The 27,978-nt window shown below is 40.8% G+C and overlaps 1 protein-coding gene across 1 annotated transcript in view; it reads left to right on the top strand.

Annotated features, from left to right (window-relative positions):
- Positions 1-27,978, top strand: part of IL13RA1 (interleukin 13 receptor subunit alpha 1) — a 65,094-nt gene that overhangs the window by 15,387 nt on the left and 21,729 nt on the right. The window contains exons 5-6 of the mRNA XM_022562948.3: positions 20,306-20,493; positions 23,229-23,380. Of these exons, the coding sequence (XP_022418656.1) occupies positions 20,306-20,493; positions 23,229-23,380 (340 nt within the window). The remainder of the gene's footprint in view (positions 1-20,305; positions 20,494-23,228; positions 23,381-27,978) is intronic.

Genomic DNA, 27,978 nt, shown 5'->3' with positions numbered 1-27,978 from the left:
AAGAGATCTCATCTACCCTTCACCCAGTTTCTTCCAATGGTAGCATCTCGTATAACCAGAGTGCAATATCAAAACCAGAAAATTGCCATTGGTACAGTCCACTGACCTTATTCAAATTCCACTGGGGTTCCGTCCAGTTATTTGTGTGTGTGTGTAGGTCTATGCACTTTTACCATATGCGTAGATACAGAATAGCTCCATTACCACAAGGATCCCTTGAGTTGCCCTTTTATAGCTACACCCACCTCCCTCCTGCACACCCTCTCCCCACACTCCTCTCCCCCAAGTCTCTAACCTCTGTCATTTCAAGAATGTAACTGGAATGGAATCATACAGCATAGAACTGTCTGAGGCTGACTTTATCTTTTTTAGCCTCTGCATAATACCCTGGAGATCCATCCAAGCCGTTGTGTGTATCAATAGTTCATTCCCTTTTCTTGCTGAGTAGCGTTCCATGCTATGGATGTATTGGTTTGTTTAACCTTTAATTCATTGAAGGATATCTCGAGTGTTTCCAATTTTTTGCAAGTATGAATAAAACTACTATAAATATTCATATTCAGGTTTTTATGTGAACATCACTTTTCAGTTCCCTGGAATAAATGCCTTAGGGTGTAATTGCTGGATCATATGGTAATTGCATATCTAGTTTTATAAAAAAAAACCTGCCAAACTATTTTCTAGAGTGGCTGTACCGTTTTACATTCCCATCAACAATGTCTGAGTGATTGGTATCTACCTCTCAAAAGGAAACTTAAATCATTCCCGGGGTTAAAAAGTAGTTTAGTTCCCCACAAAATAACTTACATTTCATGTTTGTGACTATATCTACAAAATTTGTTAAAATTTTCTTTCTTTTCTAAATTAATCTTTCATCATTTCCTTTCTTTAGAGCCTAGAATTTTTTCTTAATTTTTAAATTTACTTTTATTTGTTTTTTTATACAGCAGGTTTGTATTAGTCATCGATTTTCTACATATTAGTGTATACATGTCAATCCCAATCACCCAATTCATCCCACCACCACCGCCACCCCCCACCACTTTCTCCCCTTGGTGTCCATATGTTTGCTCCCTACATCTGTGTCTCTATTTCTGCCCTGCAAACCGGTTCATCTGTACCATTTTTCTAGGTTCCACATATATGCGTTAATATACGATATTTGTTTTTCTCTTTCTGACTTACTTCACTCTGTATGACAGTCTCTAGATCCATCCACGTCTCAACAAATGACCCAATTTCATTCCTTTTTAGGGCTGAGTAATATTCCATTGTATATATGTGTCACATCTTCTTTATCCATTCGTCTGTCGATGGGCATTTAGGTTGTTTCCATGACCTGGCTGTTGTAAATAGTGCTGCAGTGAACATTGGGGTGCATGTGTCTTTTTGAATTATGGTTTTCTCCGGGTATATGCCCAGTAGTGGGATTGCTGGATCATATGGTAATTCTATTTTTAGTTTTTTAAGGAATCTCCGTACTGTTCTCCATAGTGGCTGTATCAATATACATTCCCACCAACAGTGCAAGAGGGTTCCCTTTTCTCCACACCCTCTCCAGCATTTGTTGTTTGTAGATTTTCTGATGATGGCCATTCTAACTGGTGTGAGGTGATACCTCACTGTAGTTTTGATTTGCATTTCTCTAATGATTAGTGATGTTGAGAAGCTTTTCATGTGCTTCTTGGCCATCTGCATGTCTTCTTTGGAGAAATGTCTGTTTAGGTCTTCTGCCCATTTTTCGATTGGGTTGTTTGTTTTTTTGTTATTGAGCTGCATGAGCTATTTATATATTTTGGAGATTAATCCTTTGTCCGTTGATTCATTTGCAAATATTTTCTCCCATCCTTAGGGTTGTCTTTTCGTCTCGTTTATGGTTTCCTTTGCTGCGCAAAAGCTTTGACGTTTCATTAGGTCCCATTTGTTTATATTTGTTTTTATTTCCATTACTCTAGGAGGTGGATCGAAAAAGATCTTGCTGTGATTTATGTCAAAGAGTGTTCTTCCTATGTTTTCCTCTGAGAGTTTGATAGTTTCTGGTCTTACATTTAGGTCTCTAATCCACTTTGAGTTTATTTTTGTGTATGGTGTGAGAGAGTGTTCTAATTTGATTCTTTTACATGTAGCTGTCCAATTTTCCCAGCACCACTTATTGAAGAGACTGTTTTTCTCCATTGTGTATCCTTGCCTCCTTTGTCATAGATTAGTTGACCATAGGTGCATGGGTTTATGTCTGGGCTTTCTATCCTGTTCCATTGATCTATGTTTCTGTTTTTGTGACAGTACCATATTGTTTTGATTACTGTAGCTTTATAGTATAGTCTGAAGTCAGGGAGTCTGATTCCTCCAGCTCCGTTCTTTTCCCTCAAGACTGCTTTGGCTATTCGGGGTCTTTTGTGTCTCCATACATATTTTAAGATTATTTGTTCTAGTTCCGTAAAAAATGCCATTGGTAATTTGATAGGGATTGCATTGAATCTGTAGATTGCTTTGGGTAGTATAGTCATTTTCACAATATTGATTCTTCCAATCCAAGAACATGGTATATCTCTCCATCTGTTGGTAACATCTTTAATTTCTTTCATCAGTGTCTTACGGTTTTCTGCATACAGGTCTTTTGTCTCCCTATGTAGGTTTATTCCTAGGTATTTTATTCTGTTTGTTGCAATGGTAAATGGGAGTGTTTCCTTAATTTCTCTTTCAGATGTTTCATCATTAGTGTATAGGAATGCCAGAGATTTCTGTGCATTAATTTTGTATCCTGCAACTTTACCAAATTCATTGATTAGCTCTAGTAGTTTTCTGGTGGCATCTTTAGGATTCTCTATGTATAGTATCATGTCATCTGCAAACAGTGACGGTTTTACTTCTTCTTTTCCAATTTGTATTCTTTTTATTTCTTTTTCTTCTCTGATTGCCGTGGCTAGGACTTCCAAAACTATGTTGTATAATAGTGGTGAGAGTGGACAACCTTGTCCTCTTCCTGATCTTAGAGGAAATGCTTTCAGTTTTTCACCATTGAGAATGATGTTTGCTGTGGGTTTGTTGTATATGGCCTTTATTATGTTGAGGTAGGTTCCCTCTATGCCCACTTTCTGGAGAATTTTTATCATAACTGGGTGTTGAATTTTGTCAAAAGCTTTTTCTGCATCTATTGAGATGATCATATGGTTTTTATTCTTCAATTTGTTAATATGGTGTATCACATTGATTGATTTGCATATATTGAAGAATCCTTGCATCCCTGGGTTAAATCCCACTTGATCATGGTGTATGATCCTTTTAATGTGTTATTGGGTTCTGTTTGCTAGTATTTTGTTGAGGATTTTTGCATCTATATTCATCAGTGATATTGGTCTGTAATTTTCTTTTTTTGTAGTGTCTTTTTCTGGTTTTGATATCAGGGTGATGGTGGCCTCATAGAACGAGTTTGGGAGTATTCCTTCCTCTGCAGTTTTTTGGAAGAGTTTCAGAAGGATGGGTGTTAGCTCTTCTCTAAATGTTTGATAGAATTCACCTGTGAAGCCATCTGGTCCTGGGCGTTTGTTTGTTGGAAGATTTTTAATCACAGTTTCAATTTCATTACTTGTGATTGGTCTGTTCATATTTTCTATTTCTTCCTGGTTCAGTCTTGGAAGGTTATACCTTTCTAAGAATTTGTCCATTCCTTCCATTTTATTGGCATAGAGTTGCTTGTAGTAGTCTCTTAGGATGCTTTGTATTTCTGCGGTGTCTGTTGTACCTTCTCCTTTTTCATTTCTGATTTTATTGATTTGAGTCCTCTCCCTCTTTTTCTTGATGAGTCTGGCTAATGGTTTATCAATTTTGTTTATGTTCTCAAAGCACCAGCTTTTAGTTTTATTGATCTTTGCTATTGTTTTCTTTGTTTCTATTTCATTTATTTCTGCTCTGATCTTGATGATTTCTTTCCTTCTGCCAACTTTGGGTTTTGTTTGTTCTTCTTTCTCTGGTTCCTTTAGGTGTAATGTTAGATTGTTTATTTGAGATTTTTCTTGTTTCTTGAGGTAGGCTTGTATAGCTATAAACTTCCCTCTTAGAACTGCTTTTGCTGCATCCCATAGGTTTTGGATTGTTGTGTTTTCATTGTCATTTGTCTCTAGGTATTTTTGATTTCCTCTTTGATTTCTTCAGTGATCTCTTGGTTATTTAGTAATGTAGGGTTTAGCCTCCATGTGTTTGTTTTTTTTACATTTTTTTCCCTGTAATTCATTTCTAATCTCATAGCGTTGTGGTCAGAAAAGATGCTTGATGTGATTTCAGTTTTCTTAAATTTGCTGAGGCTTGATTTGTGACCCAAGGTGTGATCTATCTTGGAGAATGTTCCATGCACACTTAAGAAGAAAGTGTAATCTGCTGTTTTTGGATGGAATGTCCTATTAATATCAATTAAATCTGTCTGGTCTATTGTGTCATTTAAAGCTTCTGTTTCCTTTTTTATTTTCATTTTGGATGATCTGTCTATTGGTGAAAGTGGGGTGTTAAAGTCCCCTACTATGTTTGTGTTACTGTCGATTTCCCCTTTTATGTCTGTTAGCATTTGCCTTATGTATTGAGGTGCTCCTATGTTGGGTGTATAAATATTTACAAATGTTATATGTTCTTCTTGGATTGATCATTATGTAATGTCCTTCTTTGTCTCTTGTAGTTGTATTTGTTTTAAAGTCTATTTTCTCAGATATGAGAATTGCTACTCCAGCTTTCTTTTGATTTCCATTTGCATGGATTATCTTTCTCCATCCCCTCACTTTCAGTCTGTATGTGTCCCTAGGTCTGACGTGGGTCTCCTGTAGACAGCATACATATGGGTCTTGTTTTTGTGTCCATTCAGCAAGCCTGTGTCTTTTGGTTGGAGCATTTAATCCATTCACGTTTATGGTAATTATCGATATGTATCTTCCTATGACCATTTTCTTAATTGTTTTGAGTTTGTTATTGTAGGTCCTTTTCTTGTCTTGTGTTACCTGCCTAGAGAAGTTCCTTTAGCATTTGTTGTAGAGCTGGTTTGTTGGTGCTGAATTCTCTTAGCTTTTACTTGTCTGTAAAGTTTTTGATTTCTCCATTGAATCTGAATGAGATCCTTGCTGGGCAGAGTAATCTTGGTTGTAGGTTCTTCCCTTTCATCACCTTAAGTATATCATGCCACTCCCTTCTGGCTTGTAGAGTTTCCTCTGAGAAATCAGCTGTTGACCTTATGGGGATTCCCTTGTACGTTATTTGTCATTTTTCCCTTGCTGCTTTCAGTAATTTTTCTTTGTCTTTAATTTTTGCCAAGTTGATTACTATGTGTCTCGGCGTGTTTCTCCTTGGGTTTATCCTGTATGGGACTCTCTGCACTTCCTGGACTTGGGTGGCTCTTTCCTTTCCCATGTTAAGGAAGTTTTTGACTATAATCTCTTCAGATATTTTCTCGGGTCCTTTCTCTCTCTCTTCTCCTTCTGGGACCCCTAGAATGCAAATGTTGTTGTGTTTAATGTTGTCCCAGAGGTCTCTTAGGCTGTCTTCATTTCTTTTCATTCTTTTTTCTTTATTCTGTTCTGCAGCAGTGAATTCCACCATTCTGTCTTCCAGGTCACTTATCTGTTCTTCTGCCTCAGTTACTCTGCTATTGATTCCTTCTAGTGTATTTTTCATTTCAGTTATTGTATTGTTCATCTCTGTTTGTTTGTTCTTTAATTCTTCTAGGTCTTTGTTAAACATTTCTTGCATCTTCTCGATCTTTGCCTCCATTCTTTTTCTGAGGTCCTGGATCATCTTCACTATCGTTATTCTGAATTCTTTTTCTGGAAGGTTGCCTATCTCCACTTCATTTAGTTGTTTTTCTGGATTTTATGTTGTTCCTTCATTTGGTACATAGCCCTCTGCCTTTTCATCTTGTCTATCTTTCTGTGAATGTGGTTTCTGTTCCACAGGCTGCAGGATTGTAGTTCTTCTTGCTTCTGATGTCTGCTCTCTCTAGAGCCTAGAATTATTAACAGCAGAACAAGGATGAAAGGGCCCGGATAATCAATTCAATTCAGTAAAACTTTAGCGCACATTGTGGGTAAAGCACTGAATGGGCAGCAGAGATAAGAAACATGTCTCTTCACTCCTAAAGCTTCAAATTTGGAGGAGACAGCACCGGGCACAATTGCCTATATAAAATAAGAGTGCATGATGGAGGCTTCCAGAAGCGTAGGCAGACTCTGTGGGAAGTGACGGTGGAGCTTGGGGTGGTGGCGGAGCGAGGCTGAGAGGCTTTGATAAAGGGGGTGCACTGCCTGGTTGGGGTGGAGTCTCCGAGGCTGGAGGTGGCACTGGGCAAGAGTGGTCTGAGGACTGGGGTCATTGAGTCTGTGTGATTCCAGGTGAGGAAGCAGGAGATCTAGTGTTGGCAGTCTGCCCTGCATGTGCCCTTGTCCCCCTGTCTATTGCTCCTTCAGACTGTTTCTGAGAGAGTGGGGTGTGAAAGGCCACATCCAGGACTTCTGAAGCTATAGTATAAACATGGCCTTTACCCTGGAATGTCCATTTTGCCTGATGACTTGCTGTAAAATATTTTTGGTATATGAAAACACTCACGGCTATGTCATGCAATAGAACGCAAAACAACCACGATTTTTTTTTTCAGGATTGAGAAACATTTATTGAATCAAAATCAAATACTTTCTTTTTATTATCTACAAGCCAACACTGAACTTACTTTATTCAAGAATGAACACTCTGTACAAAAAAATATGCTTATAGTATAAAAATATCACATGAATTTTTTAACAAAAACCTCCCAAGTTGCCGGGGGGTTAGCATTCACTCTCCTCCCCTGTCCCCAGAGGTGCTCCCGGTCAAGTTGAGAAGCACTGCAGGCGAAGCCAGACTGAGATTGTGCAGTTCAGTCCCCCCCCACCCCTCAGGACAGATCATTCTCACTTGAGGTTTTGCAGTTTCACTTGTCCGCTTGTGGTACCTGTTGTTTCTCCTTTACTTAAAGCCCTTCAGTGGCTCCCTGGTGGCTGCAGGATAAAGTCCAAACTCACCAGCGTGACCGACAAAGCCTTTTGTGCTCCAGCTCCTGCCCATCTCTGTAGCGTCAGTCTCGTCTCCCCCATGTACCCCCACCCCTCTTGCACCTACCTCCCAGCCCACACTGAACTTCTTCCAGTTCCTCAAACTCGCTCTTCAAACACTCAAACAGAAGAGTGGCAACCAAACCGAACGTTCAGCCAGAATAGCGGAAGCATCCTGCGTTCCCTCACAGCCCAAGCCTTGCCCTTTCACCTGGATGCCCCTTATTTGTCCTTCTTAGCTCAGACATCACTTCCCTTCCAGAAAGCCTTCCTTGACCTCTCAAGGCTAGATATGTCCCCAGTCATCATGTACCACAGTATCTGGCACCTTCCTGTGTCATAATACTCAGCACATCGTGTTGCATTTCCCGTTTACTTAGTGGTCACCCTCCCCAGACTGCCATCTCCCTTGAGGGCAGGGGCTGTGTCTTCTTTCCCCCTGTGCCTGATACATGGTAGAGATGCTCCATAAATAGGTTTTGAATGTTTGGTAGGATCCAAAGTTAGACAACATTCAGGACTGGGGTGAGGACTTAGAAGGGAGGGATAAACAACTCAAGAGCGTTATAGTTGATGAATAAAAACAGAGGAGGATTGAGTACATCTGCCACCCGAAGGAACTGCTAGTGAAAGGGACCGAGAACTAAGCTTTAAAAGGAGTAGCCTGGCCCTGATGATGTTGTGGTGAAGTCTGGAGAAAGCTGTTACTATAGGCTTTTTTTTTTTTTTTTTACATCTTTATTGGAGTATAATTGCTTTACAATGGTGTGTTACTTTCTGCTTTATAACAAAGTGAATCAGCTAACATATACATATATCCCCATATCTCCTCCCTCTTGCATCTCCCTCCCACCCTCCCTATCCCATCCCTCTAGGTGGTCACAGAGCACCGAGCTGATCTCCCTGTGCTATGCGGCTGCTTCCCACTAGCTATCCATTTTACGTTTGGTACTGTATATATGTCCATGCCACTCTCTCACTTTGTCACAGCTTACCCTTCCCCCTCCCTGTGTCCTCAAGTCCAGTCTCTACATCTGCGTCTTTATTCCTGTCCTGCCCCTAGGTTTTTCTTCAGAACCTTTTTATTTTTTTTAAGATTCCATATATATGTGTTAGCATACAGTATTTGTTTTTCTCTTTCTGACTTACTTCACTCTGTATGACACTCTCTAGGTCCATCCACCTCACTACAAATAACTCAGTTTTGTTTCTTTTTATGTCTGAGTAATATTCCATTGTATATACGTGCCACATCTTCTTTACCCATTCATCTGTCGATGGACACTTAGGTTGCTTCCATCTCCTGGCTGTTGTAAATAGAGCTGCAATGAACATTGTGGTCCATGACTCTTTTTGAATTATGGTTTTCTCACGGTATATGTAATCCCAGTAGTTGGATTGCTGGATCATATGGTAGTTCTATTTTTAGTTTTTTGAGGAACCTCCATACTGTTTTCCATAGTGGCTGTATCAATTTACATTCCCACCAACAGTGCAAGAGTGTTCCCTTTTCTCCACACGCTCTCCAGCATTTATTGTTTGTAGACTTTTTGAAGATGGCCATTCTGACTGGTGTGAGGTGATACCTCATTGTGGTTTCGATTTGCATTTCTCTAATGATTAGTGATGTTGAGCATTCTTTCATGTGTTTGTTGGTAATCTGTATGTCTTTGGAGAAATGTCTATTTAGGTTTTCTGCCCATTTTTGGATTGGGTTGTTCATTTTTTTGATATGGAGCTGCATGAATTGCTTGTAAATTTTGGAGATTAATCCTTTGTCAGTTACTTCATTTGCAAATGTTTTCTCCCATTCTGAGGGTTGTCTTTTGGTCTTGTTTATGGTTTCCTTTGCTGTGCAAAAGCTTTTAAGCTTCATTAGGTCCCATTTGTTTATTTTTGTTTTTATTTCCATTTCTCTAGGAGGTGGGTCAAAAAGGATCTTGCTGTGATTGATGTCATAGAGTGTTCTGCCTATGTTTTCCTCTAAGAGTTTTATAGTGTCTGGCCTTACATTTAGGTCTTTAATCCATTTTGAGTTTATTTTTGTGTATGGTGTTAGGGAGCATTCTAATTTCATTTTTTACATGTAGCTGTCCAGTTTTCCCAGCACCACTTATTGAAGAGACTGTCTTTTCTCCATTATATATTCTTGCCTCCTTTATCCAAGATAAGGTGACCCTATTTGTGTGCATTTATCTCTGGGCTTTCTATCCTGTTCCATTGATCTATATTTCTCTTTTTGTGCCAGTACCATACTGTCTTGATGACTGTAGCTTTGTAGTATAGTCTGAAGTCAGGGAGCCTGATTCCCCCAGCTCCGTCGTTCTCTCTCAAGATTGCTTTGGCTATTCAGGGTCCTTTGTGTTTCCATACAAGTTGTGAAATTTTTTGTTCTAGTTCTGTGAAAAATGCCATTGGTACTTTGATAGGGATTGCATTGAATCTGTAGATTGCTTTGGGCAGTATAGTCATTTTCACAATGTTGATTCTTCTAATCCAAGAACATGGTATATCTCTGTATCTGTTTGTATCACCTTTAATTTCTTTCATCAGTATCTTATAGTTTTCTGCATACAGGTCTTTTGTCTCCTTTGGTAGGTATATTCCTAGGTATTTTATTCTTTTTGTTGCTGTGGTAAATGGGAGTGTTTCTCTTTCAGCTTTTTCATCGTTAGTGTGTAGGAATGCCAGAGAGTTCTGTGCATTAATTTTGTATCCTGCTACTTTACCAAATTCATTGATTAGCTCTAGTAGTTTTCTGGTAGCATCTTTGGGATTCTCTGTGTATAGTATCTGTCATCTGCAAACAGTGACAGTTTTACTTCTTCTTTTCTGATTTGGATTCCTTTTATTTTTTTTTCTTCTCTGGTTGCTGTGGCTAAAACTTCCAAAACTATGTTGAATAATAGTGGTGAGAGTGGGCAACCTTGTCTTGTTCCTGATCTTAGTAGAAATGGTTTCAGTTTTTCACCACTGAGTACGATGCTGCCTGTAGGTTTGTCATATATGGCCTTTATTATGTTGAGGTAAGTTCCCTCTATGCCTACTTTCTGGAGAGTTTTTATCATAAATGGGTGTTGAATTTTCTCAAAAGGTTCTTCTGCATCTATTGAGATGATCATATGGTTTTTCTCCTTCAGTTTGTTAGTATGGTGTATCACTTTGATTGATTTGCATATATTGAAGAATCCTTGCGTTCCTGGGATAAACCCCACTTGATCATGGTGTATGACCCTTTTAATGTGCTGTTGGATTCTGTTTGCTAGTATTTTGTTGAGGATATTTGCATCTATGTTCATCAGTGATATTCGCCTGTAGTTTTCTTTCTTTGTGACATCTTTGTCTGGTTTTGGTATCAGGGTAATGGTGGCCTCGTAGAATGAATTTGGGAGTGTTCCTCCCTCTGCTATATTTTGGAAGAGTTTGAGAAGGATAGCTGTTAGCTCTTCTCTAAATGTTTGAGAGAATTCGCCTGTGAAGCCATCTGGTCCTGGGCATTTGTTTGTTGGAAGATTTTTAATCACAGGTTCAATTTCAGTGCTTGTGATTGGTCTGTTTATATTTTCTGTTTCTTCTTGGTTCAGTCTCGGGAGGTTGTGCATTTCTAAGAATTCGTCCATTTCTTCCAGGTTGTCCATTTTATTGGCATATAGTTGCTTGCAGTAATCTCTCATGAACCTTTGTATTTCTGCAGTGTCAGATGTTACTTCTCCTTTTTCATTTCTAATTCTATTGATGTGAGTCTTCCCCCTTTTTTTCTTGATGAGTCTGAGTAGTGGTTTATCAGTTTTGTTTATCTTGTCAAGGAACCAGCTTTTAGTTTTATTGATCTTAGCTATTGTTTCCTTCATTTCTTTTTTTTTTTTAACATCTTTATTGCGGTATAATTGCTTTACAATGGTGTGTTAGTTTCTGCTTTATAACAAAGTGAATCAGTTATACATATACATATGTTCCCATATCTCTTCCCTCTTGCGTCTCCCTCCCTCCCACCCTCCCTATCCTACCTCTCCAGGCAGTCACAAAGCACCGAGCCGATATCCCTGTGCCATGCGGCTGCTTCCCACTAGCTATCTACCTTACGTTTGTTAGTGTATATATGTCCATGCCTCTCTCTTGCCCTGTCACAGCTCACCCTTCCCCCTCCCCATATCCTCAAGTCCGTTCATTTCTTTTTCATTTATTTCTGATCTGATCTTTATGGTTTCTTTCCTTCTGCTAACTGTGGGGGTTTTTTGTTCTTCTTTCTCTAATTGCTTTAGGTCTAACGTTAGGTTGTTTATTTGAGATATTTCTTGTTTCTTGAGGTGGGATTGTATTGTTATAAACGTCCCTCTTAGAACTGCTTTTGCTGTATCCCATAGGTTTTGGGTCATCGTGTTTTCATTGTCATTTGTTTCTAGGTATTTTTTGATTTCCTCTTTGATTTCTTCAGTGATCTCTTGGTTATTTAGTAGTGTATTGTTTAGCATTCATGTGTTTGTATTTTTCACAGATTTTTTTTTCCTGAAATTGATATCCAGTCTCATAGCATTGTGGTCAGAAAAGATACTTGATATGATTTCAATTGTCTTAAATTTACCAAGGCTTGACTTGTGACCGAAGATATGATCTATCCTGGAGAATGTTCCATGAGCACTTGAGAAGAAAGTGTATTCCGTTGTTTTTGGATGGAATGTCCTATAAATGTCAATTAAGTCCATCTTGTTTAATGTATCATTTAAAGCTTGTGTTTCCTTATTTATTTTCATTTTGGATGATCTGTCCATTGGTGAAAGTGGAGTGTTAAAGTCCCCTACTATGATTGTGTTAACTGTCAATTTCCCCTTTTATGGCTGTTAGCCTTTGCCTTATGTATTGAGGTGCTCCTATGTTGGGTGCATAATTATTTACAGTTGTTATATGTTCTTCTTGGATTGATCTCTTGATAGTTATGTAATGTCTTTCTTTGTCTCTTCTCGTTGTATTTGTTTTAAAGTCTACTTTCTCTGATATGAGAATTGCTACTCCAGCTTTCTTTTGGTTTCCATTTGCATGGAATATCATTTTCCATCCCCTCACTTTCAGTCTGTATGTGTCCCTAAGTCTGAAGTGGGTCTCCTGTAGACAGCATATGTACAGGTCTTGTTTTTGTATCCATTCAGGCAGTCTGTGTCTTTTGGTTGGAGCATTAAATCCATTTAAATTTAAGGTAGTTATCAATATGTGTGTTCCTATTACCATTTTCTTAATTGTTTGTGGTTCGTTATTGTAGGTCTTGTGTTTCCTGCCTAGAGAAGTTCCTTTAGCATTTGTTGTAAAGCTGGTTTGTGGTGCTGAATTCTCTTAGCTTTTGCTTTTCCGTAAAGGTTTTAATTTCTCCGTCGAATCTGAATGAGATCCTTGCTTGGTAGAATAATCTTGGTTGTAGGTTTTTCTCTTTCATCACTTTAAATATGTCCTGCCACTCCCTTCTGGCTTGCAGAGTTTCTCCTGAAAGATCAGCTGTTAACCTTATGGGGATTCCCTTGTATGTTACTTGTTGTTTTTCCCTTGCTGCTTTTAATATTTTTTCTTTGTATTTAATTTTTGATAGTTTGATTAATATGTGTCTTGGCGTGTTTCTCCTTGGATTTATCCTGTATGGGACTCTCTGTGCTTCCTGGACTTGAGTAACTATTTCCTTTCCCATATTAGGGAAGTTTTCAACTATAATCTCTTCAAATATTTTCTCAGTCTCTTTCTTTTTCTCTTCTTCTTCTGGGACCCCTATAATTCGAATGTTGGTGCGTTTAATGTTGTCCCAGAAGTCTCTGAGACTGTCCTCAATTCTTTTCGTTCTTTTTTCTTTTTTCTGCTCTGTGGTAGTTATTTCCACTATTTTATCTTCCAGGTCACTTATCTGTTCTTCTGCCTCAGTTATTCTGCTCTTGATTCCTCTAGAGAATTTTTAATTTCATTTATTGTGTTGTTCATTGTTGTTTGTTTCATCTTTAGTTCTTCTAGGTCCTTGTTAAATGTTTCTTGCATTTTGTCTATTCTATTTCCAAGATTTTGGGTCATCTTTACTATTATTACTCTGAATTCTTTTTCAGGTAGACTGCCTATTTCCTCTTCATTTGTTTGGTCTGGTGGATTTTTACTTTGCTCCTTCATCTGCTGTGTATTTCTCTGTCTTCTCATTTTGCTTAACTTATTGTGTTTGGGGTCTCCTTTTCACAGGCTGCAGGTTCATAGTTCCCGTTGTTTTTGGTGTCTGCCCCAATGGGTGAGGTTGGTTCAGTGGGTTGTGTAGGCTTCCTGGTGGAGGGGACTGGTGCCTGTGTTCTGGTGCATAAGGCTGGATCTTGTCTTTCTGGTGAGCAGGACTGCATCCGGTGGTGTGCTTTGGGGTGTCTGTGACCTTATTATGATTTTAGGCAGCCTCTCTGCTAATGGGTGGGGTTGTGTTCCTGTCTTGTTAGTTGTTTTGCATAGGGTGTCCAGCACTGTAGCTTGCTGGTCGTTGTGTGGAGCTGGGTCTTAACGTTGAGATGGAGATCTCTGGAAGAGCTTTTGCCATTTGATATAATGTGGGGCCGGGAGGTCTCTGGTTGACCAATGTCCTGAATTTGGCTCTCCACCTCAGAGGCACAGGCCTGATACCTGGCCGGAGCACCAAGACCCTGTCTGCCACACGGCTCAGAAGAAAAGGGAGAAAAAGAAAGAAAGAAAAAGAAAAAGAAAGTTATTGAAATAAAAAAATTAAAATATATTATTAAAAATATAAAAGTAATAAAAAGAAGAAAGAAAGAGAGAAGAGAGCATCCAAACCAAGAAACAAATCCAGCAATGATAACAAGCGTGAAAAACTATACAAAAAAAAATGGACAGACAGAACCCTAGGACAAATGGTAAAAGCAAAGCTATACAGACAAAATCACAGAAAGAAGCATACACACACACACCCACAAAAGGAGAAAAAGGAAAAAAATATATATATATAAAAAAAAGGAAGAGGGCTTCCCTGGTGGCGCAGTGGTTGAGGGTCTGCCTGCCGATGCAGGGGACACGGGTTCGTGCCCCGTTCCGGGAAGATCCCACATGCCGTGGAGCAGCTGGGCCCGTGAGCCATGGCCGCTGAGCCTGCGCGTCCGGAGCCTGTGCTCCGCAATGGGAGAGGCCACAACAGTGAGAGGCCTGCGTACCGCAAAAAAAAAAAAAAAAAGGAAGAGAGCGACCAAATCAATAAACAAACCTACCAGTGATAGTAAGCTCTAAATACTAAAGTAAGATAAACATAAAACCTGAAACAAATTAGATGCAGACAGCAAACCCCAAGTCTACAGTTGCTCCCAGAGTCCACCACCTTAGTTTTGGGATGATTCGTTGTCTATTCATGTATTCCACAGATGCAGCGTGCATCAAGTTGATTGTGGAGCTTTAATCCACTGCTTCTGAGGCTGCTGGGAGAGATTTCCCTTTCTCTTCTTTGTTCGCACAGCTCCTGGGGTTCACGTTTGGATTTGGACCCGCCTCTGCGTGTAGGTCGCCTGAGGGCGTCTGTTCTTCGCTCAGACAGGACGGTGTTAAAGGAGCCGCTGATTCGCGGGCTCTGGCTCACTCAGGCCTGGGGGAGGGAGGGTTGCGGATGTGGGGCGAGCCTGCGGTGGCAGAGGCTGGCGTGACGTCGCACCAGCCTGAGGTGCGCCGTGCGTTCTCCTGGGGAAGTTGTCCCTGGATCATGGGACCCTGGCAGTGGCGGGCTGCACAGGCTCCCGGGAGAGGAGGTGTGGAGAGTGACCTGTGCTCGCACACAGGCTTCTTGGTGGCTGCAGCAGCAGCCTTAGCGTCTCATGCCCGTCTCTGGGGTCCGTGATGATAGTCCACGGCTCGCACTGTCTCTGGAGCTCATTTAGGCGGTGCTCTGAATCCCCTCTCCTCGTGTACCCCAAAACAATGGTCTCTTGTCTCTTAGGCAGTTCCAGACTTTTTCCCAGAGTCCCTTCCGGCTAGCTGTGGTGCACTAGCCCCCTTCAGGCTGTGTTCACCTAGCCAACCCCAGTCCTCTCCCTGGTATCTGACCTCCAAAGCCCGAGCCTCAGCTCCCAGCCCCACTTACCCCTGCGTGTAAGCAGACAAGCCTCTCGAGCTGGTGAGTGCAGGTCGGCACCAATCCTCTGTGCAGGAAGCTCTCCACTTTGCCCTCCACACCCCTGTTGCTGCGCTGTCCTCCACGGCTCCAAAGCTTCCCCCCTCCGCCACCCTGGTCTCCGCCAGTGAAGGGGCTTCCTAGTGTGTGGAAACCTTTCCTCCTTCACAGCTCCCTCCCAGAGGTGCAGGTCCCATCCCTATTCTTTTGTCTCTGTTTATTCTTTTTTCTTTTTCCCTACCCAGGTACGTGGGGAGTTTCTTGCCTTTTGGGAGGTCTGAGGTCTTCTGCCAGCGTTCAGCAGGTGTTCTGTAGGAGTTGTTCCACATGTAGACGTATTTCTGATGTATCTGTGGGGAGGAAGGTGATCTCCACGGCTTACTCCTCTGCCTTCTTGAAGCTTTCTCTCCAGTATCCCCTCTTGATGAATAAATTACAAAAAACTGGCCCGACCAAGTAGAAAGGCATTCTTCTTCCTCTGGGCTGAAACGTTCTGGGCCGATGCAGTGTCTTGCCAAAGCTGACAGCAGATGGTGCTCGGGCTGGCTTTCAGCCCTTAGTTCATGCCTTGGTGCAGGGGATAATCTACAGCTATGGGAGGTGGCGCAAGAAGCCATCCTCAGAGAGTGGGGGTTCGCTGGCACCCGGGGTGGGGGGAGCAGGCATCAGTAATACCACTTCTTGTCATACATGTTCCCAGAGTTGGTCATCAGCGCGGATGGACTCTTTCTGTAACATAGACCTGTGCTGGCCAATACAAGGGCCACTAGTCACACATGACTGTTTACGTTTTAATTTAAATTAATTAAAATTAAATCGAATTAAAACTTCAGTTGCTCAGTCTTAGTAGCCAATTTCACATATGGCTAGTGGCTGCTGAATCAGACAGCACAGATCTCAAACGTTTCCATAATCCCAGAAAACGTTGTTGGACAGTACTGGTATAAATTCTGTATCTTTTGCCCTTACTACCCCGCAGCTTATTTGTTTCTGGAGCCACACTGCCTTGGTTCAAATCCTGGCTCTCTTTCTTATTAGCAGTGTGATTTGGAGGTAGTCACTTCTCTCTGAGCCTCAGTTTTGTAATCTGTAAAATGGGGGTAGTAATAATAGTGCTACTTCTTAAGGATGTTGTGAGGGCTGTTATATGAAGAGTGTTGAGAGTTGTGCCTAACTGCTAACATTTATAGAGTAAGCACGCAATACATGGTGGCTATATTGTTTTTTTATTATTCATCCCCACTCCCTTGCAGATGTAGCCAGTATACATAGCTGGCCTCTTGCCCAACCTCGCATAATTAGCGCCTAGCCCATACCTCTTCCTCCCTGCTCTCCCCTAGAGAGGTCCTTTCCAATCAAAACCACAAAAGAAAGACATGTGGCTCATTCATAATCAAGCACTCAGAATTGGTTTAGGTACCAGTTTAAATCTTGTCAAACAAACTGCGGGAGACTGTTTCCCTAATCACCAGTCAGAAAACGCAGAGTCATTTTGAAGCCCCGGGGCAATGACTCGAAGTCCTGCAGGGATAGTCTGGCATTGAAGGGAGCCTGACCTTAATAGCTACAGACTAGCCGTGCCAATGAATTTTCGGGAATTTCTTACCATATTAATCATCTTTAGAGTGGGGAAATAGTCTTTAATTTGTCCATTTTCTCCTTATGTCTACAGTATGATTCTGTGGATTCCAGTGTTTGATTTTTAACAGGAAGCACTTGAATGCGTCCTATCTTAGGTTATCATCTAATCTTTCACAAAATTTTGAAAGTTGTCTATTCAAAACCGGTATTTTTCCTTTCGCTATTTTTTTTCTAAAGAACAACAAAATTTTTTTTTAATTTCATATCTGGGGTCCATGAGCATATATGAAATACTCAGGGTACAAAAATGAAAAAGGAATCTCAAAGGTTCATTATTGAAAAAAATTTAACTTTCTACATAGTTTTCTTTAGTTATGTAGAAATGATGTCATAAGTTTCTTCAGTTTTTTATTTTTGGCTGTGGGTGGAAAACATTTCAGGCCTGTCTGATCTAAAAGCTAGTCATGGCTGTAACTGAGCTTTTAAAAAACTGTTTCATTCATGAACCACAGGGGCCTACAACCACAAGAAAAATCTTATGTACTATCTCTTAAGGGACAAGGTCACTTTCTATATTGAAGCATTTCTTTGCACAGCTTTTGAAGAACTAAATACATTAGATCTGAATTTTTGTTTTCTTTTTCAAAAACGACATTATTTAGAACAGTTCTAGGTTTACAACAGAAGTGAGAGGAAGGTACAGAGATATTCCATATACCCACTGCCCCCACAATTAATAGCCTCCCCCGTTATCAACATTCCCCACCAATAGTACATTTGTTCCAATTGATGAAGCTACACTGATACATCATAATCACCCAGAGTCCATAGTTTACATTAGGGCTCACTCTTGGTGTTCTACATTCATGGGTTTGGACAAATGTATGACATATATCCATCGTTATAATATCACACAGAGTATTTTCATTGCCCTAAAAATCTTCTGTGTTCCGCCAATTCATCTCTCCCCTACCCCAACCCCTGGCAACCACTGATTTTTTTATCCTCCATGGTCAACCACTCATCTTTTTACTGTCTGCGTAGTTTTGCCTTTTCCACAATGTCATATAGTTGGAATCATACAGTATGTAGCATTTTCAGATTGGCTTCTTTCACTTAGTAATATGCATTTAAGGTTCCTCTATGTATTTCAGAGCTTGATAGCTCATTTCTTTTTAAGGCTAAATAATATTTTGTTGTCTGGATGTACCACAGTTTATTTATCCATTTGCCTACTGAAGGACATCTTGGTTGCTTCCAAGCTTTGGCAATGATGAATAAAGCTGCTTTAAACATTTGTATGCAGGTTTTCGTGTGCACATAAGTTTTCAGCTCCTTTAGGTAAATACCAAAGAGCACGATTGCTGATCATATGGTAAGAATATGTTTAGTTTTGTAAGGAAGTGCCAAACTGTCTTCCAAAGTGGCTGCACCATTGTGCATTCCCACCAGCAGTGAATGAGAGTTCCTGTTGCTCCACATCCTCGTCAGCATTTGGTGGTGTTGGTGTTCTGGATTATGGACATTCTAATTGGTGTGTAGTGGTATCTTATTGCTTTAATTTGCATTTCTCTGATGACATATGATGTGGAACATCTTTTCATATGCTTATTTGCCATCCATATATCTTCTTTGGTGGAGTGTCTGTGAAGATCTTTGGCCCATTTTTTAGTTGGGTTGTTTGTTTTATTGTTGAGTTTTAAGAGTTCTTTGTATATTTTGGATAACAGTCCTTTATCAGATGTATCTTTTGCAAATATTCTCTCCCTGTGTGTGGCTTGTTTTCTTATTCTCTTGGTATTATCTTTTGCAGAAGTTTTTAATTTTAATGGAATTCAGCTTATCAATTATTTCTTTTAAAGATCATGCCTTTGATGTTATATCTAAAAAGTCATCATCATACCCAAGGTTGTCTAGCTCTTCTCCTGTGTTATCTCCTAGGAGGTTTATAGTTTTGCATTTTACATTTAGGTCTGTGATCCATTGTGAGTTTAAGTTTAGTTTTGTGAATAGTGTAAGGTCTGTGACTAGATTCATTTTTTTTGCATGTGGATGTCCAGTTGTTCCAGCACCATTTGTTGAAGAGACTATCTTTGCTCCATTGTCTTGCCTTTGCTCCTTTGTCAAAGATCAATTGACTGTATTTATGGGAAAGATCTGAGTTTTATAAGACTGGATTTTGCAGCACAATCCCCTGGAGAATTGCTGTCAAAATGCTTATTCCTAGGCCCTGGACAAAACCTTCTAAGTAGGGTTCTCTGGGAGAAGGTTTGAGGAATCTGAATTTTTAAAATGAGCACAGGTGATTCTGAAGTAAACAGGTGAAGGGTTTGGGACTCTTTACTCTTAGTTCATTTTCTAAATTGTCTTCCTTTTCTGCAGAACCTTTGCACAACTCCCCTTGTGACTGATAATGTAAGGGTTGACTCTGTGTCTTCTGCCAGTTACTATAAAACAGAGTCCTTTGATAGTCTAGACAAAAAAGTGTAATGAGCACATTGTCTGCCTGCGCTGTGCTAGATGATCATTGGGGAAAGGTATATGTAGAGGTTTTTTGAAATGGGAAACAAGATGCCAGCATTTAGAACCACACAGTGGAGTAAGACACTTAGAAAGCTATTGTGTTCTGGAACATTGATCTGGCACTGGTTGGAGGACACTAATAAAGTCAGAGAGGTCAGTCTGGAGAAGCCATGAAGCCTCAAGTGATGAGGACCTGAAACAGGATGAGGGGAATATCATAGGAGAGAATCCCAGAAGCTTTGCAAAGGAAGAAGTAACAAAATTTGGTGATAGAATATAGGGAAAGCGAAGAGAGGTGATTTCAAAGGCCCTAATCGAGAAGCCCAGAGAAACTGAGTTCTGACTGATGGAAACTGGGATGGTTAGAAGAAAAGGCAGTTTGGCAGGGAAGAGGGGGCATCCGTTTTGGCTGCTGAATTTGAGGTGGGTGGAACACTCAGGTGGAGCAGTTAGGAATCTGGGACTAGCTCCAAGGCGAGAGGTCAGGATTAGGAAAATCCTCAGTGCAGAAATTCTAGTCAAGGGGTGGAAGTGATAAATGGGTGAATGGATGAGGGAGTAAGAAATAGAGAGGGATATGCAGCGGGCTGAGGACCGGATGTGAATCCTCTGAGAATAGGAGAAAGGAGAGGAGCAAGCCAAGAAAACAGGGAAGGAGCAGGCAGAGGGCCCAGAGGAGAACCATGGGATTGAGCAGATGAGGCATTTTCAGGAAGCGTAACATTTCTCATCCTGACCTCATGCCATCTCCCATACAGAAGAGGAAAAAGAGTCAGGACTCTTCTAGTTTCTCTAACTATTGAAAGTACCAATATTCATGAAAAAGGATCATTCACTTCTTCCTAGAGTATGAAATGGAGCCACATTATAAAATAGGGCTTTAAAAAATGCTACCCTGCCAGTTTGCAAATATGGCTTTTCATGGACATCTTCAGTCATTTAAAAACAACCAAACAAATAAACTTCTACCTTTGTTTCTTGAATATCTGGTTAAAAATAATGCAGAAGGTTGTCTTATTTTACCTTGCAGGCACAGCAGCCTAGGAAAAGTTCTTCAGTGTGAAGACATCTATAGAGAAGGTCAACACATTGGTTGTTCCTTTGCTCTGACTAAGGTGAAGGATTCCAGTTTTGAACAACACAGTGTCCAAGTAATGGTCAAGGACAATGCAGGAAAAATCAGACCATCCTTCAATATAGTGCCTTTAACTTCTCATGGTACGTTTTAGAAGTCCTCTAAGACAGTGTGGATAAAAGTGTTATTTTTTTTGAACATCAATAGAAGTAATAAAAAATGATGATTTTTGGTTTGAAGATCTTCCCAGAAAAAAAAGGGACTATATTTATGTATATATTTCTTCGCTCCTTTTTAAAGAAGCAAGCTTGGAAATTCTCATATTTATTGAGCACACATGCCACATGCTTTATCCTTGTTTACTTGTGAGTACGCTGAGCCTTAGAGCAAGTAGTCAGTTGCAGAACCGAGATTAGAACCTGGGCTCTGTGACTCAAGATCTGTTCTCTTTTACTTACACTCCAGAGGATGATGCTGCAGAATAAATGTGACTTAATATATAGTTCCTGGATAATCTGCCTCTTAGTTAAAAAAAAGCTTAGACTGGAGGTGGAGCGATCAGGGGTGATATTCAAACTGTCTAACATTCTGGGTGACCCAGGCACTGCTCAATCAGAACAACCAGTGCAGCTGAGTTTCAGCCCACTAGAAAGAGTCCTCAACTTAAAAACTTAAGAGACCTGCTTAAGGTCCTAGCTTCTTCACTTTGGACAAGGCATATACACTCTAAGTGCTTCCTCATCTGTAAAAGGGGGTACACAGTTCCTCTTGACCTCAAAGGATTGTTGTAAGGTCCAAATGATGTGAGCTGTATAAAAGCGTTTTGTAAGTCTCTATAGCAGAGTAGTATAAGCGTCACGTTTATTTATGTGTTGTGATATCCCAACAGAGAGCTCAGATTCTGGCTAAGTGGTACACAGAAAATTTATAGGCAAATAATCATGAATTGACAGAGGTTTCCAAGTCTGAGTAGAACGCTGTTTACCGCCGCTTCTGACAGCCATGGAAATGAATTCTAGTAGTGCATGCAGGGTAGCATAGTTTGTAGGCTGGGGCGGGGGGTTGGGGTGCGGGGGGTGTGCGGAAACTTGCCAAGTAGGATCATCTGAAGCAAAGACCTTCTCTGCACCCCCCGCCGCCCCCCGGCTTGGCAGGTTGTCCTTGTTGGACCTTTTAAAGCTCATTTTGCTGCTCTTCTTCCTAGAGATTAGTGGTGATATAAAGGGAGATCCTGGGCTTCCCTGGTGGTGCAGTGGTTAAGAATCCGCCTGCCAAAGCAGGGGACACGGGTTCGAGCCCTGGTCCGGGAAGATCCCACATGCCACGGGGCAACTAAGCCCGTGCGCCACAACTACCGAGACTGTGCTCTAGAGCCCACGAGTCACAACTACTGAGCCCGCGTGCCACAACTACTGAAGCCCGTGCTTCATGCTCTGCAACAAGAGAAGCCACCGCAATGAGAAGCCCGTGCACCGCAACGAAGAGCAGCCCCCACTCGCCGCAACTAGAGAAAGCCTGCACGCAGCAATGAAGACCCAAGGCAGCCAAAAATTAATTAATTAATTAATTAAAAAAATAAAATAAAGGGAGATCCTTCTCAGCTAGAAGATGACATTGTCAAGTTGTTTTCTGTTAATTATCCATTCTCTTTTGTTGCTCGGTCTTAAGCATAGTTGACTCCTGAAAAACTAAATTGACCAGGCTAATTTTTTGTTTTTTACTTTCCTTTAAATTGTGGTTATAATTATATAACATTAAATATACCATCTTAACCATTTTCAAGTGTACAGTTCAGTGGTGTTAAGTATATTCACATTGTTGTGCAACATATCTCTAGAACTTTCTCATCTTGTAATACTGAAACTCCATGCCCATGAAACACTAATTCCCCCTCCCCCTGTCCCCCTCCTCCCTCCCCCAGCCCCTGGTAATCACTTTCCTACTTTCTGTTTCTATGACTGACTACTTTAGGTACCTCGTATGACTGGAATCATACAGTATTGGTCCTTTTGTGATGGACTTATTTCATTTAGCGTAATGTCCTCAAGTTTCATCCATGTTGTAGCATGTGACAAAATTAGGCTGTTTTTTAATGTTTAATATTTATTTATTTATTGGCTGCGTTGGGTCTTAGTTGCAGCATGCGGGCTCATTTGTTGTGACACTCGGGCTCCAGAGTGCGTGGGCTCTGTAGTTGCAGCACGCGGGCTTAGTTGTCCCACGGAAAACTATGCTAATGTTTTTTTGTTTTGTTTTTTGCGGTATGCGGGTCTCTCACTGTTGTGGCCTCTCCCGTTGCGGAGCACAGGCTCCAGACGCGCAGGCTCAGCGGCCATGGCTCACGGGCCCAGCCGCTCCGCGGCACGTGGGATCCTCCCGCACCGGGGCACGAACCCGCGTCCCCTGCATCGGCAGGTGGACTCTCAACCACTGCGCCACCAGGGAAGCCCAATGCTAATGTTTTAATTGTGGTCTTTGATTGGCATAAGTGAGTGTCGCCTGGGGAAACCGCTTGTACCTGATGCTCCTTGGTACCCATCATGTAGAGGCATATCTGGACTTAAGCACTTCTTTTCTTTACCCTCCTTGTTGCAGCTAGATGTCCTGAGTATACCCCAGCCATGTCCTAAGCAGATGCAGATCAGAGTTCATGTCACCTGGCAGACACCCCAAAGATGTTCCTTAGATACATTTACTAGGGGCCCTATATTAATCGTGGCTAATCAGAAATTCTAGAACTGTATGTCTGATCATGTAAGGCCATTAAAAGCATCAGCCCTATTTTGATTTGCTCTGTGACCTTCATTGTCTCTACCCATATGTGTATCTCATCAAAATAAACTCTGGAAGCTAATTTGTATTCTTCTCTTTCTATCAGTGAAGCCTGATCCTCCACATATTAAAAATCTCTCCTTCCAAAATGGTGACTTATACGTGCAATGGAAGAATCCACAGAATTTTTATAGCAGATGCTTATCTTATGAAGTAGAAGTCAATAACAGCCAAGCTGAGACACATGACATTTTCTACGTAAGTTTTTTTTTTGATAGTTGTTATTTAGATGTTTTTCTTTCACTTGAATTCCTTACAGTGTAATAAATTGAAATATCAGTGAAATGTAGCTCTTAGATTTGTCGTCTGATGACGATGGTGATGAAACTTCTCTGAAATAGAGTATGGTGAAAGGTTTGGCAGTTTATGGTAGCATCGGCTGCAAGATTCCATCCATTCATTAATTCATTTGTTCAAAAACTTTTTATTACGTGCCTACCATGTGCCAGGCACTGTTTCATGTGCACATGACACCTGACGAAAAGAATTTTTTCCCCTCGAAGCTTACCTACTAGAAAACAAGTGTGTAAACGAGCAAGCTAATTTTAGAGAATGAATGTTATGCAGAAAATTAAATGGGGGTGATGGGAAGTCCTGAGGGAATATTAGGTAGGGTAGTCATCCGAAGTGATGACACTTGAGATGCACAGGAGCTAGCCATTTGACGATCTGGGGGCGGAGGGGACAGCATGTACAAAGGCTCTGAGGCAGGAATGAACTTGGCATGTGTGAGGAAAAGGAGACTGGTGTGACCAAAATATAGTAGGAAGAGATGTCTGAGCATGAGGCTGGGGTCAGATTATGTAGATACTTGGAGGCTCCAGTACAGCCATTCAGTTTTCTTGGAGTTTGTGGCAACTAAAGTAGTCAGTACTGAGTAGTCAGTATTTTTTGGATTATGTACATTTACGCTATTTGTAATCTAATACAAAACATGCTAATTAGGGGTCACTGTGGGGCACTGGGCATAACAGGATGTGGCATAACCTCCGGGCCTCAGTCGCATTGTTACGCTTTACAGCAGAGGACATGAACTCGGGCCTCAAACATTTCTGTTTGGACCACAAACAAAGTGGGGTTTTGTTTGCTTGTATATTAAATTTGAATTTTTTACCCAGATTTAAAACTGTGGTACCTGACAGTGTAGTTGCCATAAGGTGGCGCCTTAGGACCACGTGGACTGCCCCACTCATTTGTGTGCCACCTGCCTGGGCCCTGTGTGCATTTGAGTTTTAGAGGTTAGAAACCAAGTATATTATATTGATTTTTAAAGGAGTCCTGAATCTCACATGTGGGCAGATTCCTTGGTCCACTTGCTTTAGCTCATCATGGGAGTTTCAAAAACTAAATTATTTTATTTACTAAAATAAGCTGGTATTAACAGGCTGTAACTCCAAGAGGAAGTGACCAGGTCCACAGCTGAGCAGACCTCTTCTGGATATTTGCAAATGAAGGCGTTTGCTGAAATAGAATAATCATTACTCGTACCAGAAACCTGAATCCCCAAATAATGCCACAAAGGAAAAGGCAAAGGGCTTCCAAGTGGGGAGGGGGCGAGGCTTGAATTTACAACCAAGTGAGTTATCCGAAAGCCGAATATGCTTGACTATTCCAGCCTTTACTGTTCTCTTCTGTCTGAAATCCTGAGACACGTGCTGCTTGCATTACTCACTTGGTACTGAGTTATGTCCTGCTAGTTACCCATGATCTCTACCAAAAAATATAAGCTCCTGTAGGGAGGAGTTAGGTGGTGGTTACTTTGTGCCATTCCTGCTACTAATACCAGCTAACATATATTAAGCAATTACTATGTATTAGCTATTTTAATAAGCACTTTATTTGAATTGTCTCATTTGGTCCTCACAATAACTCCAAGGATCTAGGTCCTGTTTTTTTTTTTTTTTAATAAATTTATCTATTTACTTATTTATTTTTGGCTGCGTTGGGTCTTCGTTGCTGTGCACAGGCTTTCCCTAGTTGTGGTGAGCGGGGGCTACTCTTTGTTGCGGTGCATGGGCTTCTCATTGTGGTGGCTTCTCTTGTTGCAGAGCACAGGCTCTAGGTGCGCGGGTTTCGGTAGTTGTGGCACGTGGGCTCAGTAGTTGTGGCTCGCGGGTTCTAGAGCGCAGGCTCAGTAGTTGTGGCACACGGGCTTAGTTGCTCTGCGGCATGTGGGATCTTCCCAGACCAGGGCTCGAACCCGTGTCCCCTGCATTGGCAGGCGGATTCTTAACCACTGCACCACCGGGGAAGTCCCAAGGTCCTGTTGTTTTGTCCCCATTTTACAGATGAGAAAACTCGGTCCCAGAAGTTACTTGTAAGGTCACATTTCTAATAAGTGATAGAGTCAAGATTTCTGTAAAAGTCTGACCCCCGGGACCACCTCAATACTTCCTGTTAATAGTAGCAGCCATCACTTATTGTTTATGATGTGTTACAAATATACTCTTCTATGTACTTCTTATACAGTAGCTCATAACAATCGATGGAATAGGTTCTCTTTTAACCTACATTTTACTGAGCAGCTAAGGCTCAGAGAGGTTAAGTAACTTGCTACAGGCCACATAGCTTATAAGTATGACTTCAGAGGTTGGTCTCCATGTATTAAGCTTTGACCAAGAACACTTGGTATAAGACCATGTGCATAGTCACCACTTGATAAATTCTTGTCGAATTGTTACCTTTTTTTTTTCTTTTTGCAAACTTCTGAACTGAAGAGAGCACACTATACTGTGGAACTTATCCATCAAAACCAGAACTATAGTTGATTTGGAGTTAACTCTGTTTATACACTTGAGTTTAATGTTCTCTCTCTTAGCAGATGTTCACCAGCTGTTTCTTCCCCTAGAATGTCATCAGCTTTTTGTGTACTTGCCGATTTTGAGCTCTGCTGGTTAGACCCTTTTTGTTTCTTTCTGCAAGACTTTTTTGAGTAATTCTTTTGCCTGGTGTCCTAGTTAAGAGGGGGAAGTAGGCTGGAACATGAACTGGTGCCTTCACATGGTGCTGGGTCAGAGGTAGCTCATGACAGAATCATAAAGTAAGAAGTGACTTGTCTTTGACTACCTCCATCCCCGCCAGCTATCTACTTAGTGATCTGTGTCCTTGTTTTCCTTTTCTCATGGAAATATCTGAGCAGTTGGTAAACTACACAAGGAGATTTACATTTGAACAAGAGCCCAGAACTATCAATTTACACAATGATTTGCTGACTTTGGAATATATATATCTGGGAGATGGTCCAGGGGAGGGGGGACATCAGCCTGCAACCTGGTCCCTCAAGTGGTAGTTGGCACTTGTGATTCCCCAGCAGGCCTCTGATTCCGAACGGCCAGCACTGGTTGTACAGTAGCCCCCGAGTGGCCTTTGCTCTGCCCCTATATAAAATATGGATAGGATGGCTCTTCATCATTCAGTTGGCCTTTCACTCTTCACAAATGCTGGTAGGAACCATTTAGTGAATGACATTGAATGCCAAAGATCATAGCGTGTGTTCTGGTCTTTGTCCCATGTTTAAACATCTCTTTGATAGAAGTTGACTATTTTTTCCATCTTTATTGAGGTATGATTTACAAGTAAAAATTGTATATATTTAGGTTGTACAATGTGATTATTTTATGGTGTACAACATGATTTAATATACATATACATCGTGAGATGATTATCACAAACAAGTTAACACATTCATCACCTCACAAACCTACCTTCTTTGCGTGTGTGATGAGATAGTAGATTTACAATGTTGTGTTAGTTTCTGCACAACACAGTGTTAGTAACTGTAATCATCGTGCTGTACATCAGACCCCAGAACATATAACTGAAAATTTGCACCCTTGACCGACATCTTCCCATTTTCCTCACTCCCCAGCCTCTGGCAATTACCATTCTACTCTCCGCTTCAGTGAATTCGACTTCTTTGGATTCTACATACGAGTGAGATCATACAGTATTTGTTTTTCTCTCTCTGACTTATTTCACTCAGCATAATGCCCTCAAGTTCCATCCATGTTGTCACAAATGGCAGGATTTCCTTGGGGCTGCTAGATCGTATGGTAGTTCTATTTTTAATTTTTTGAGGAACCTCCGTACTGTTTTCCATAGTCACTGCACCAGTTTACATTCCCACCAACAGTGCACGAGGGTTTCCTTTTATCTACACCCTCTCCAGCACTTGTTATCACTTATCTTTTTGATGATAGCCACTTAACAAGTATGAGATAATATCGCATTGTGGTTTTGATCTGCATTTCGATAATGATTAGTGATGTTGAACATCTTTTCATGGACCTGTTGGCCAGAAGTAGACTATTTAACTAAGCAACAGATTTTCATGTGTTGTTGATTTGGAAATATTTACATTTTAGGAACTGGTTATTCTCTTTACTTCAGACAGCGCATGACTTAAGTTGTGTAGAGGAGAAAATTGCATTTTACTTTCTTTTCTCTAACCCGGTCATTTTTGGTATATTATACTCTCAACAACGGAGCATAATAGTTTTCTTTTTTTAACTTTTTATTATATATAGTATACTATAGAAAAATTGCAGAAGTCATTATGTACAGCTCAATGATTTTTCACAAATGATTTTTCACTTACATAACCAGTACCCTAGAAGCTCAATCATGACTCCTTTTGGTCACTACTTTCCCAAAGAACAATTATTATCCTGACTTCTAATCCCATAGATTAATTTTGTTGCCTCTTTTTAAACTTTATATAAACGAATTATACAGAACTCTTTTGTGTGTCTGTCTTCTCTTGTTCAATGTTACGTTTATGATATTCACGGATATTG

This window comes from Delphinapterus leucas, chromosome X, assembly GCF_059928025.1.
Source record: "Delphinapterus leucas isolate spDelLeu-1000000601 "Yukka" chromosome X, BTC_Dleu_Yukka2, whole genome shotgun sequence".
NCBI lineage: Eukaryota > Metazoa > Chordata > Mammalia > Artiodactyla > Monodontidae > Delphinapterus > Delphinapterus leucas.
Note: the sequence above shows the minus strand (reverse complement) of the source record. Positions and strands in the feature narration are given on the sequence as shown.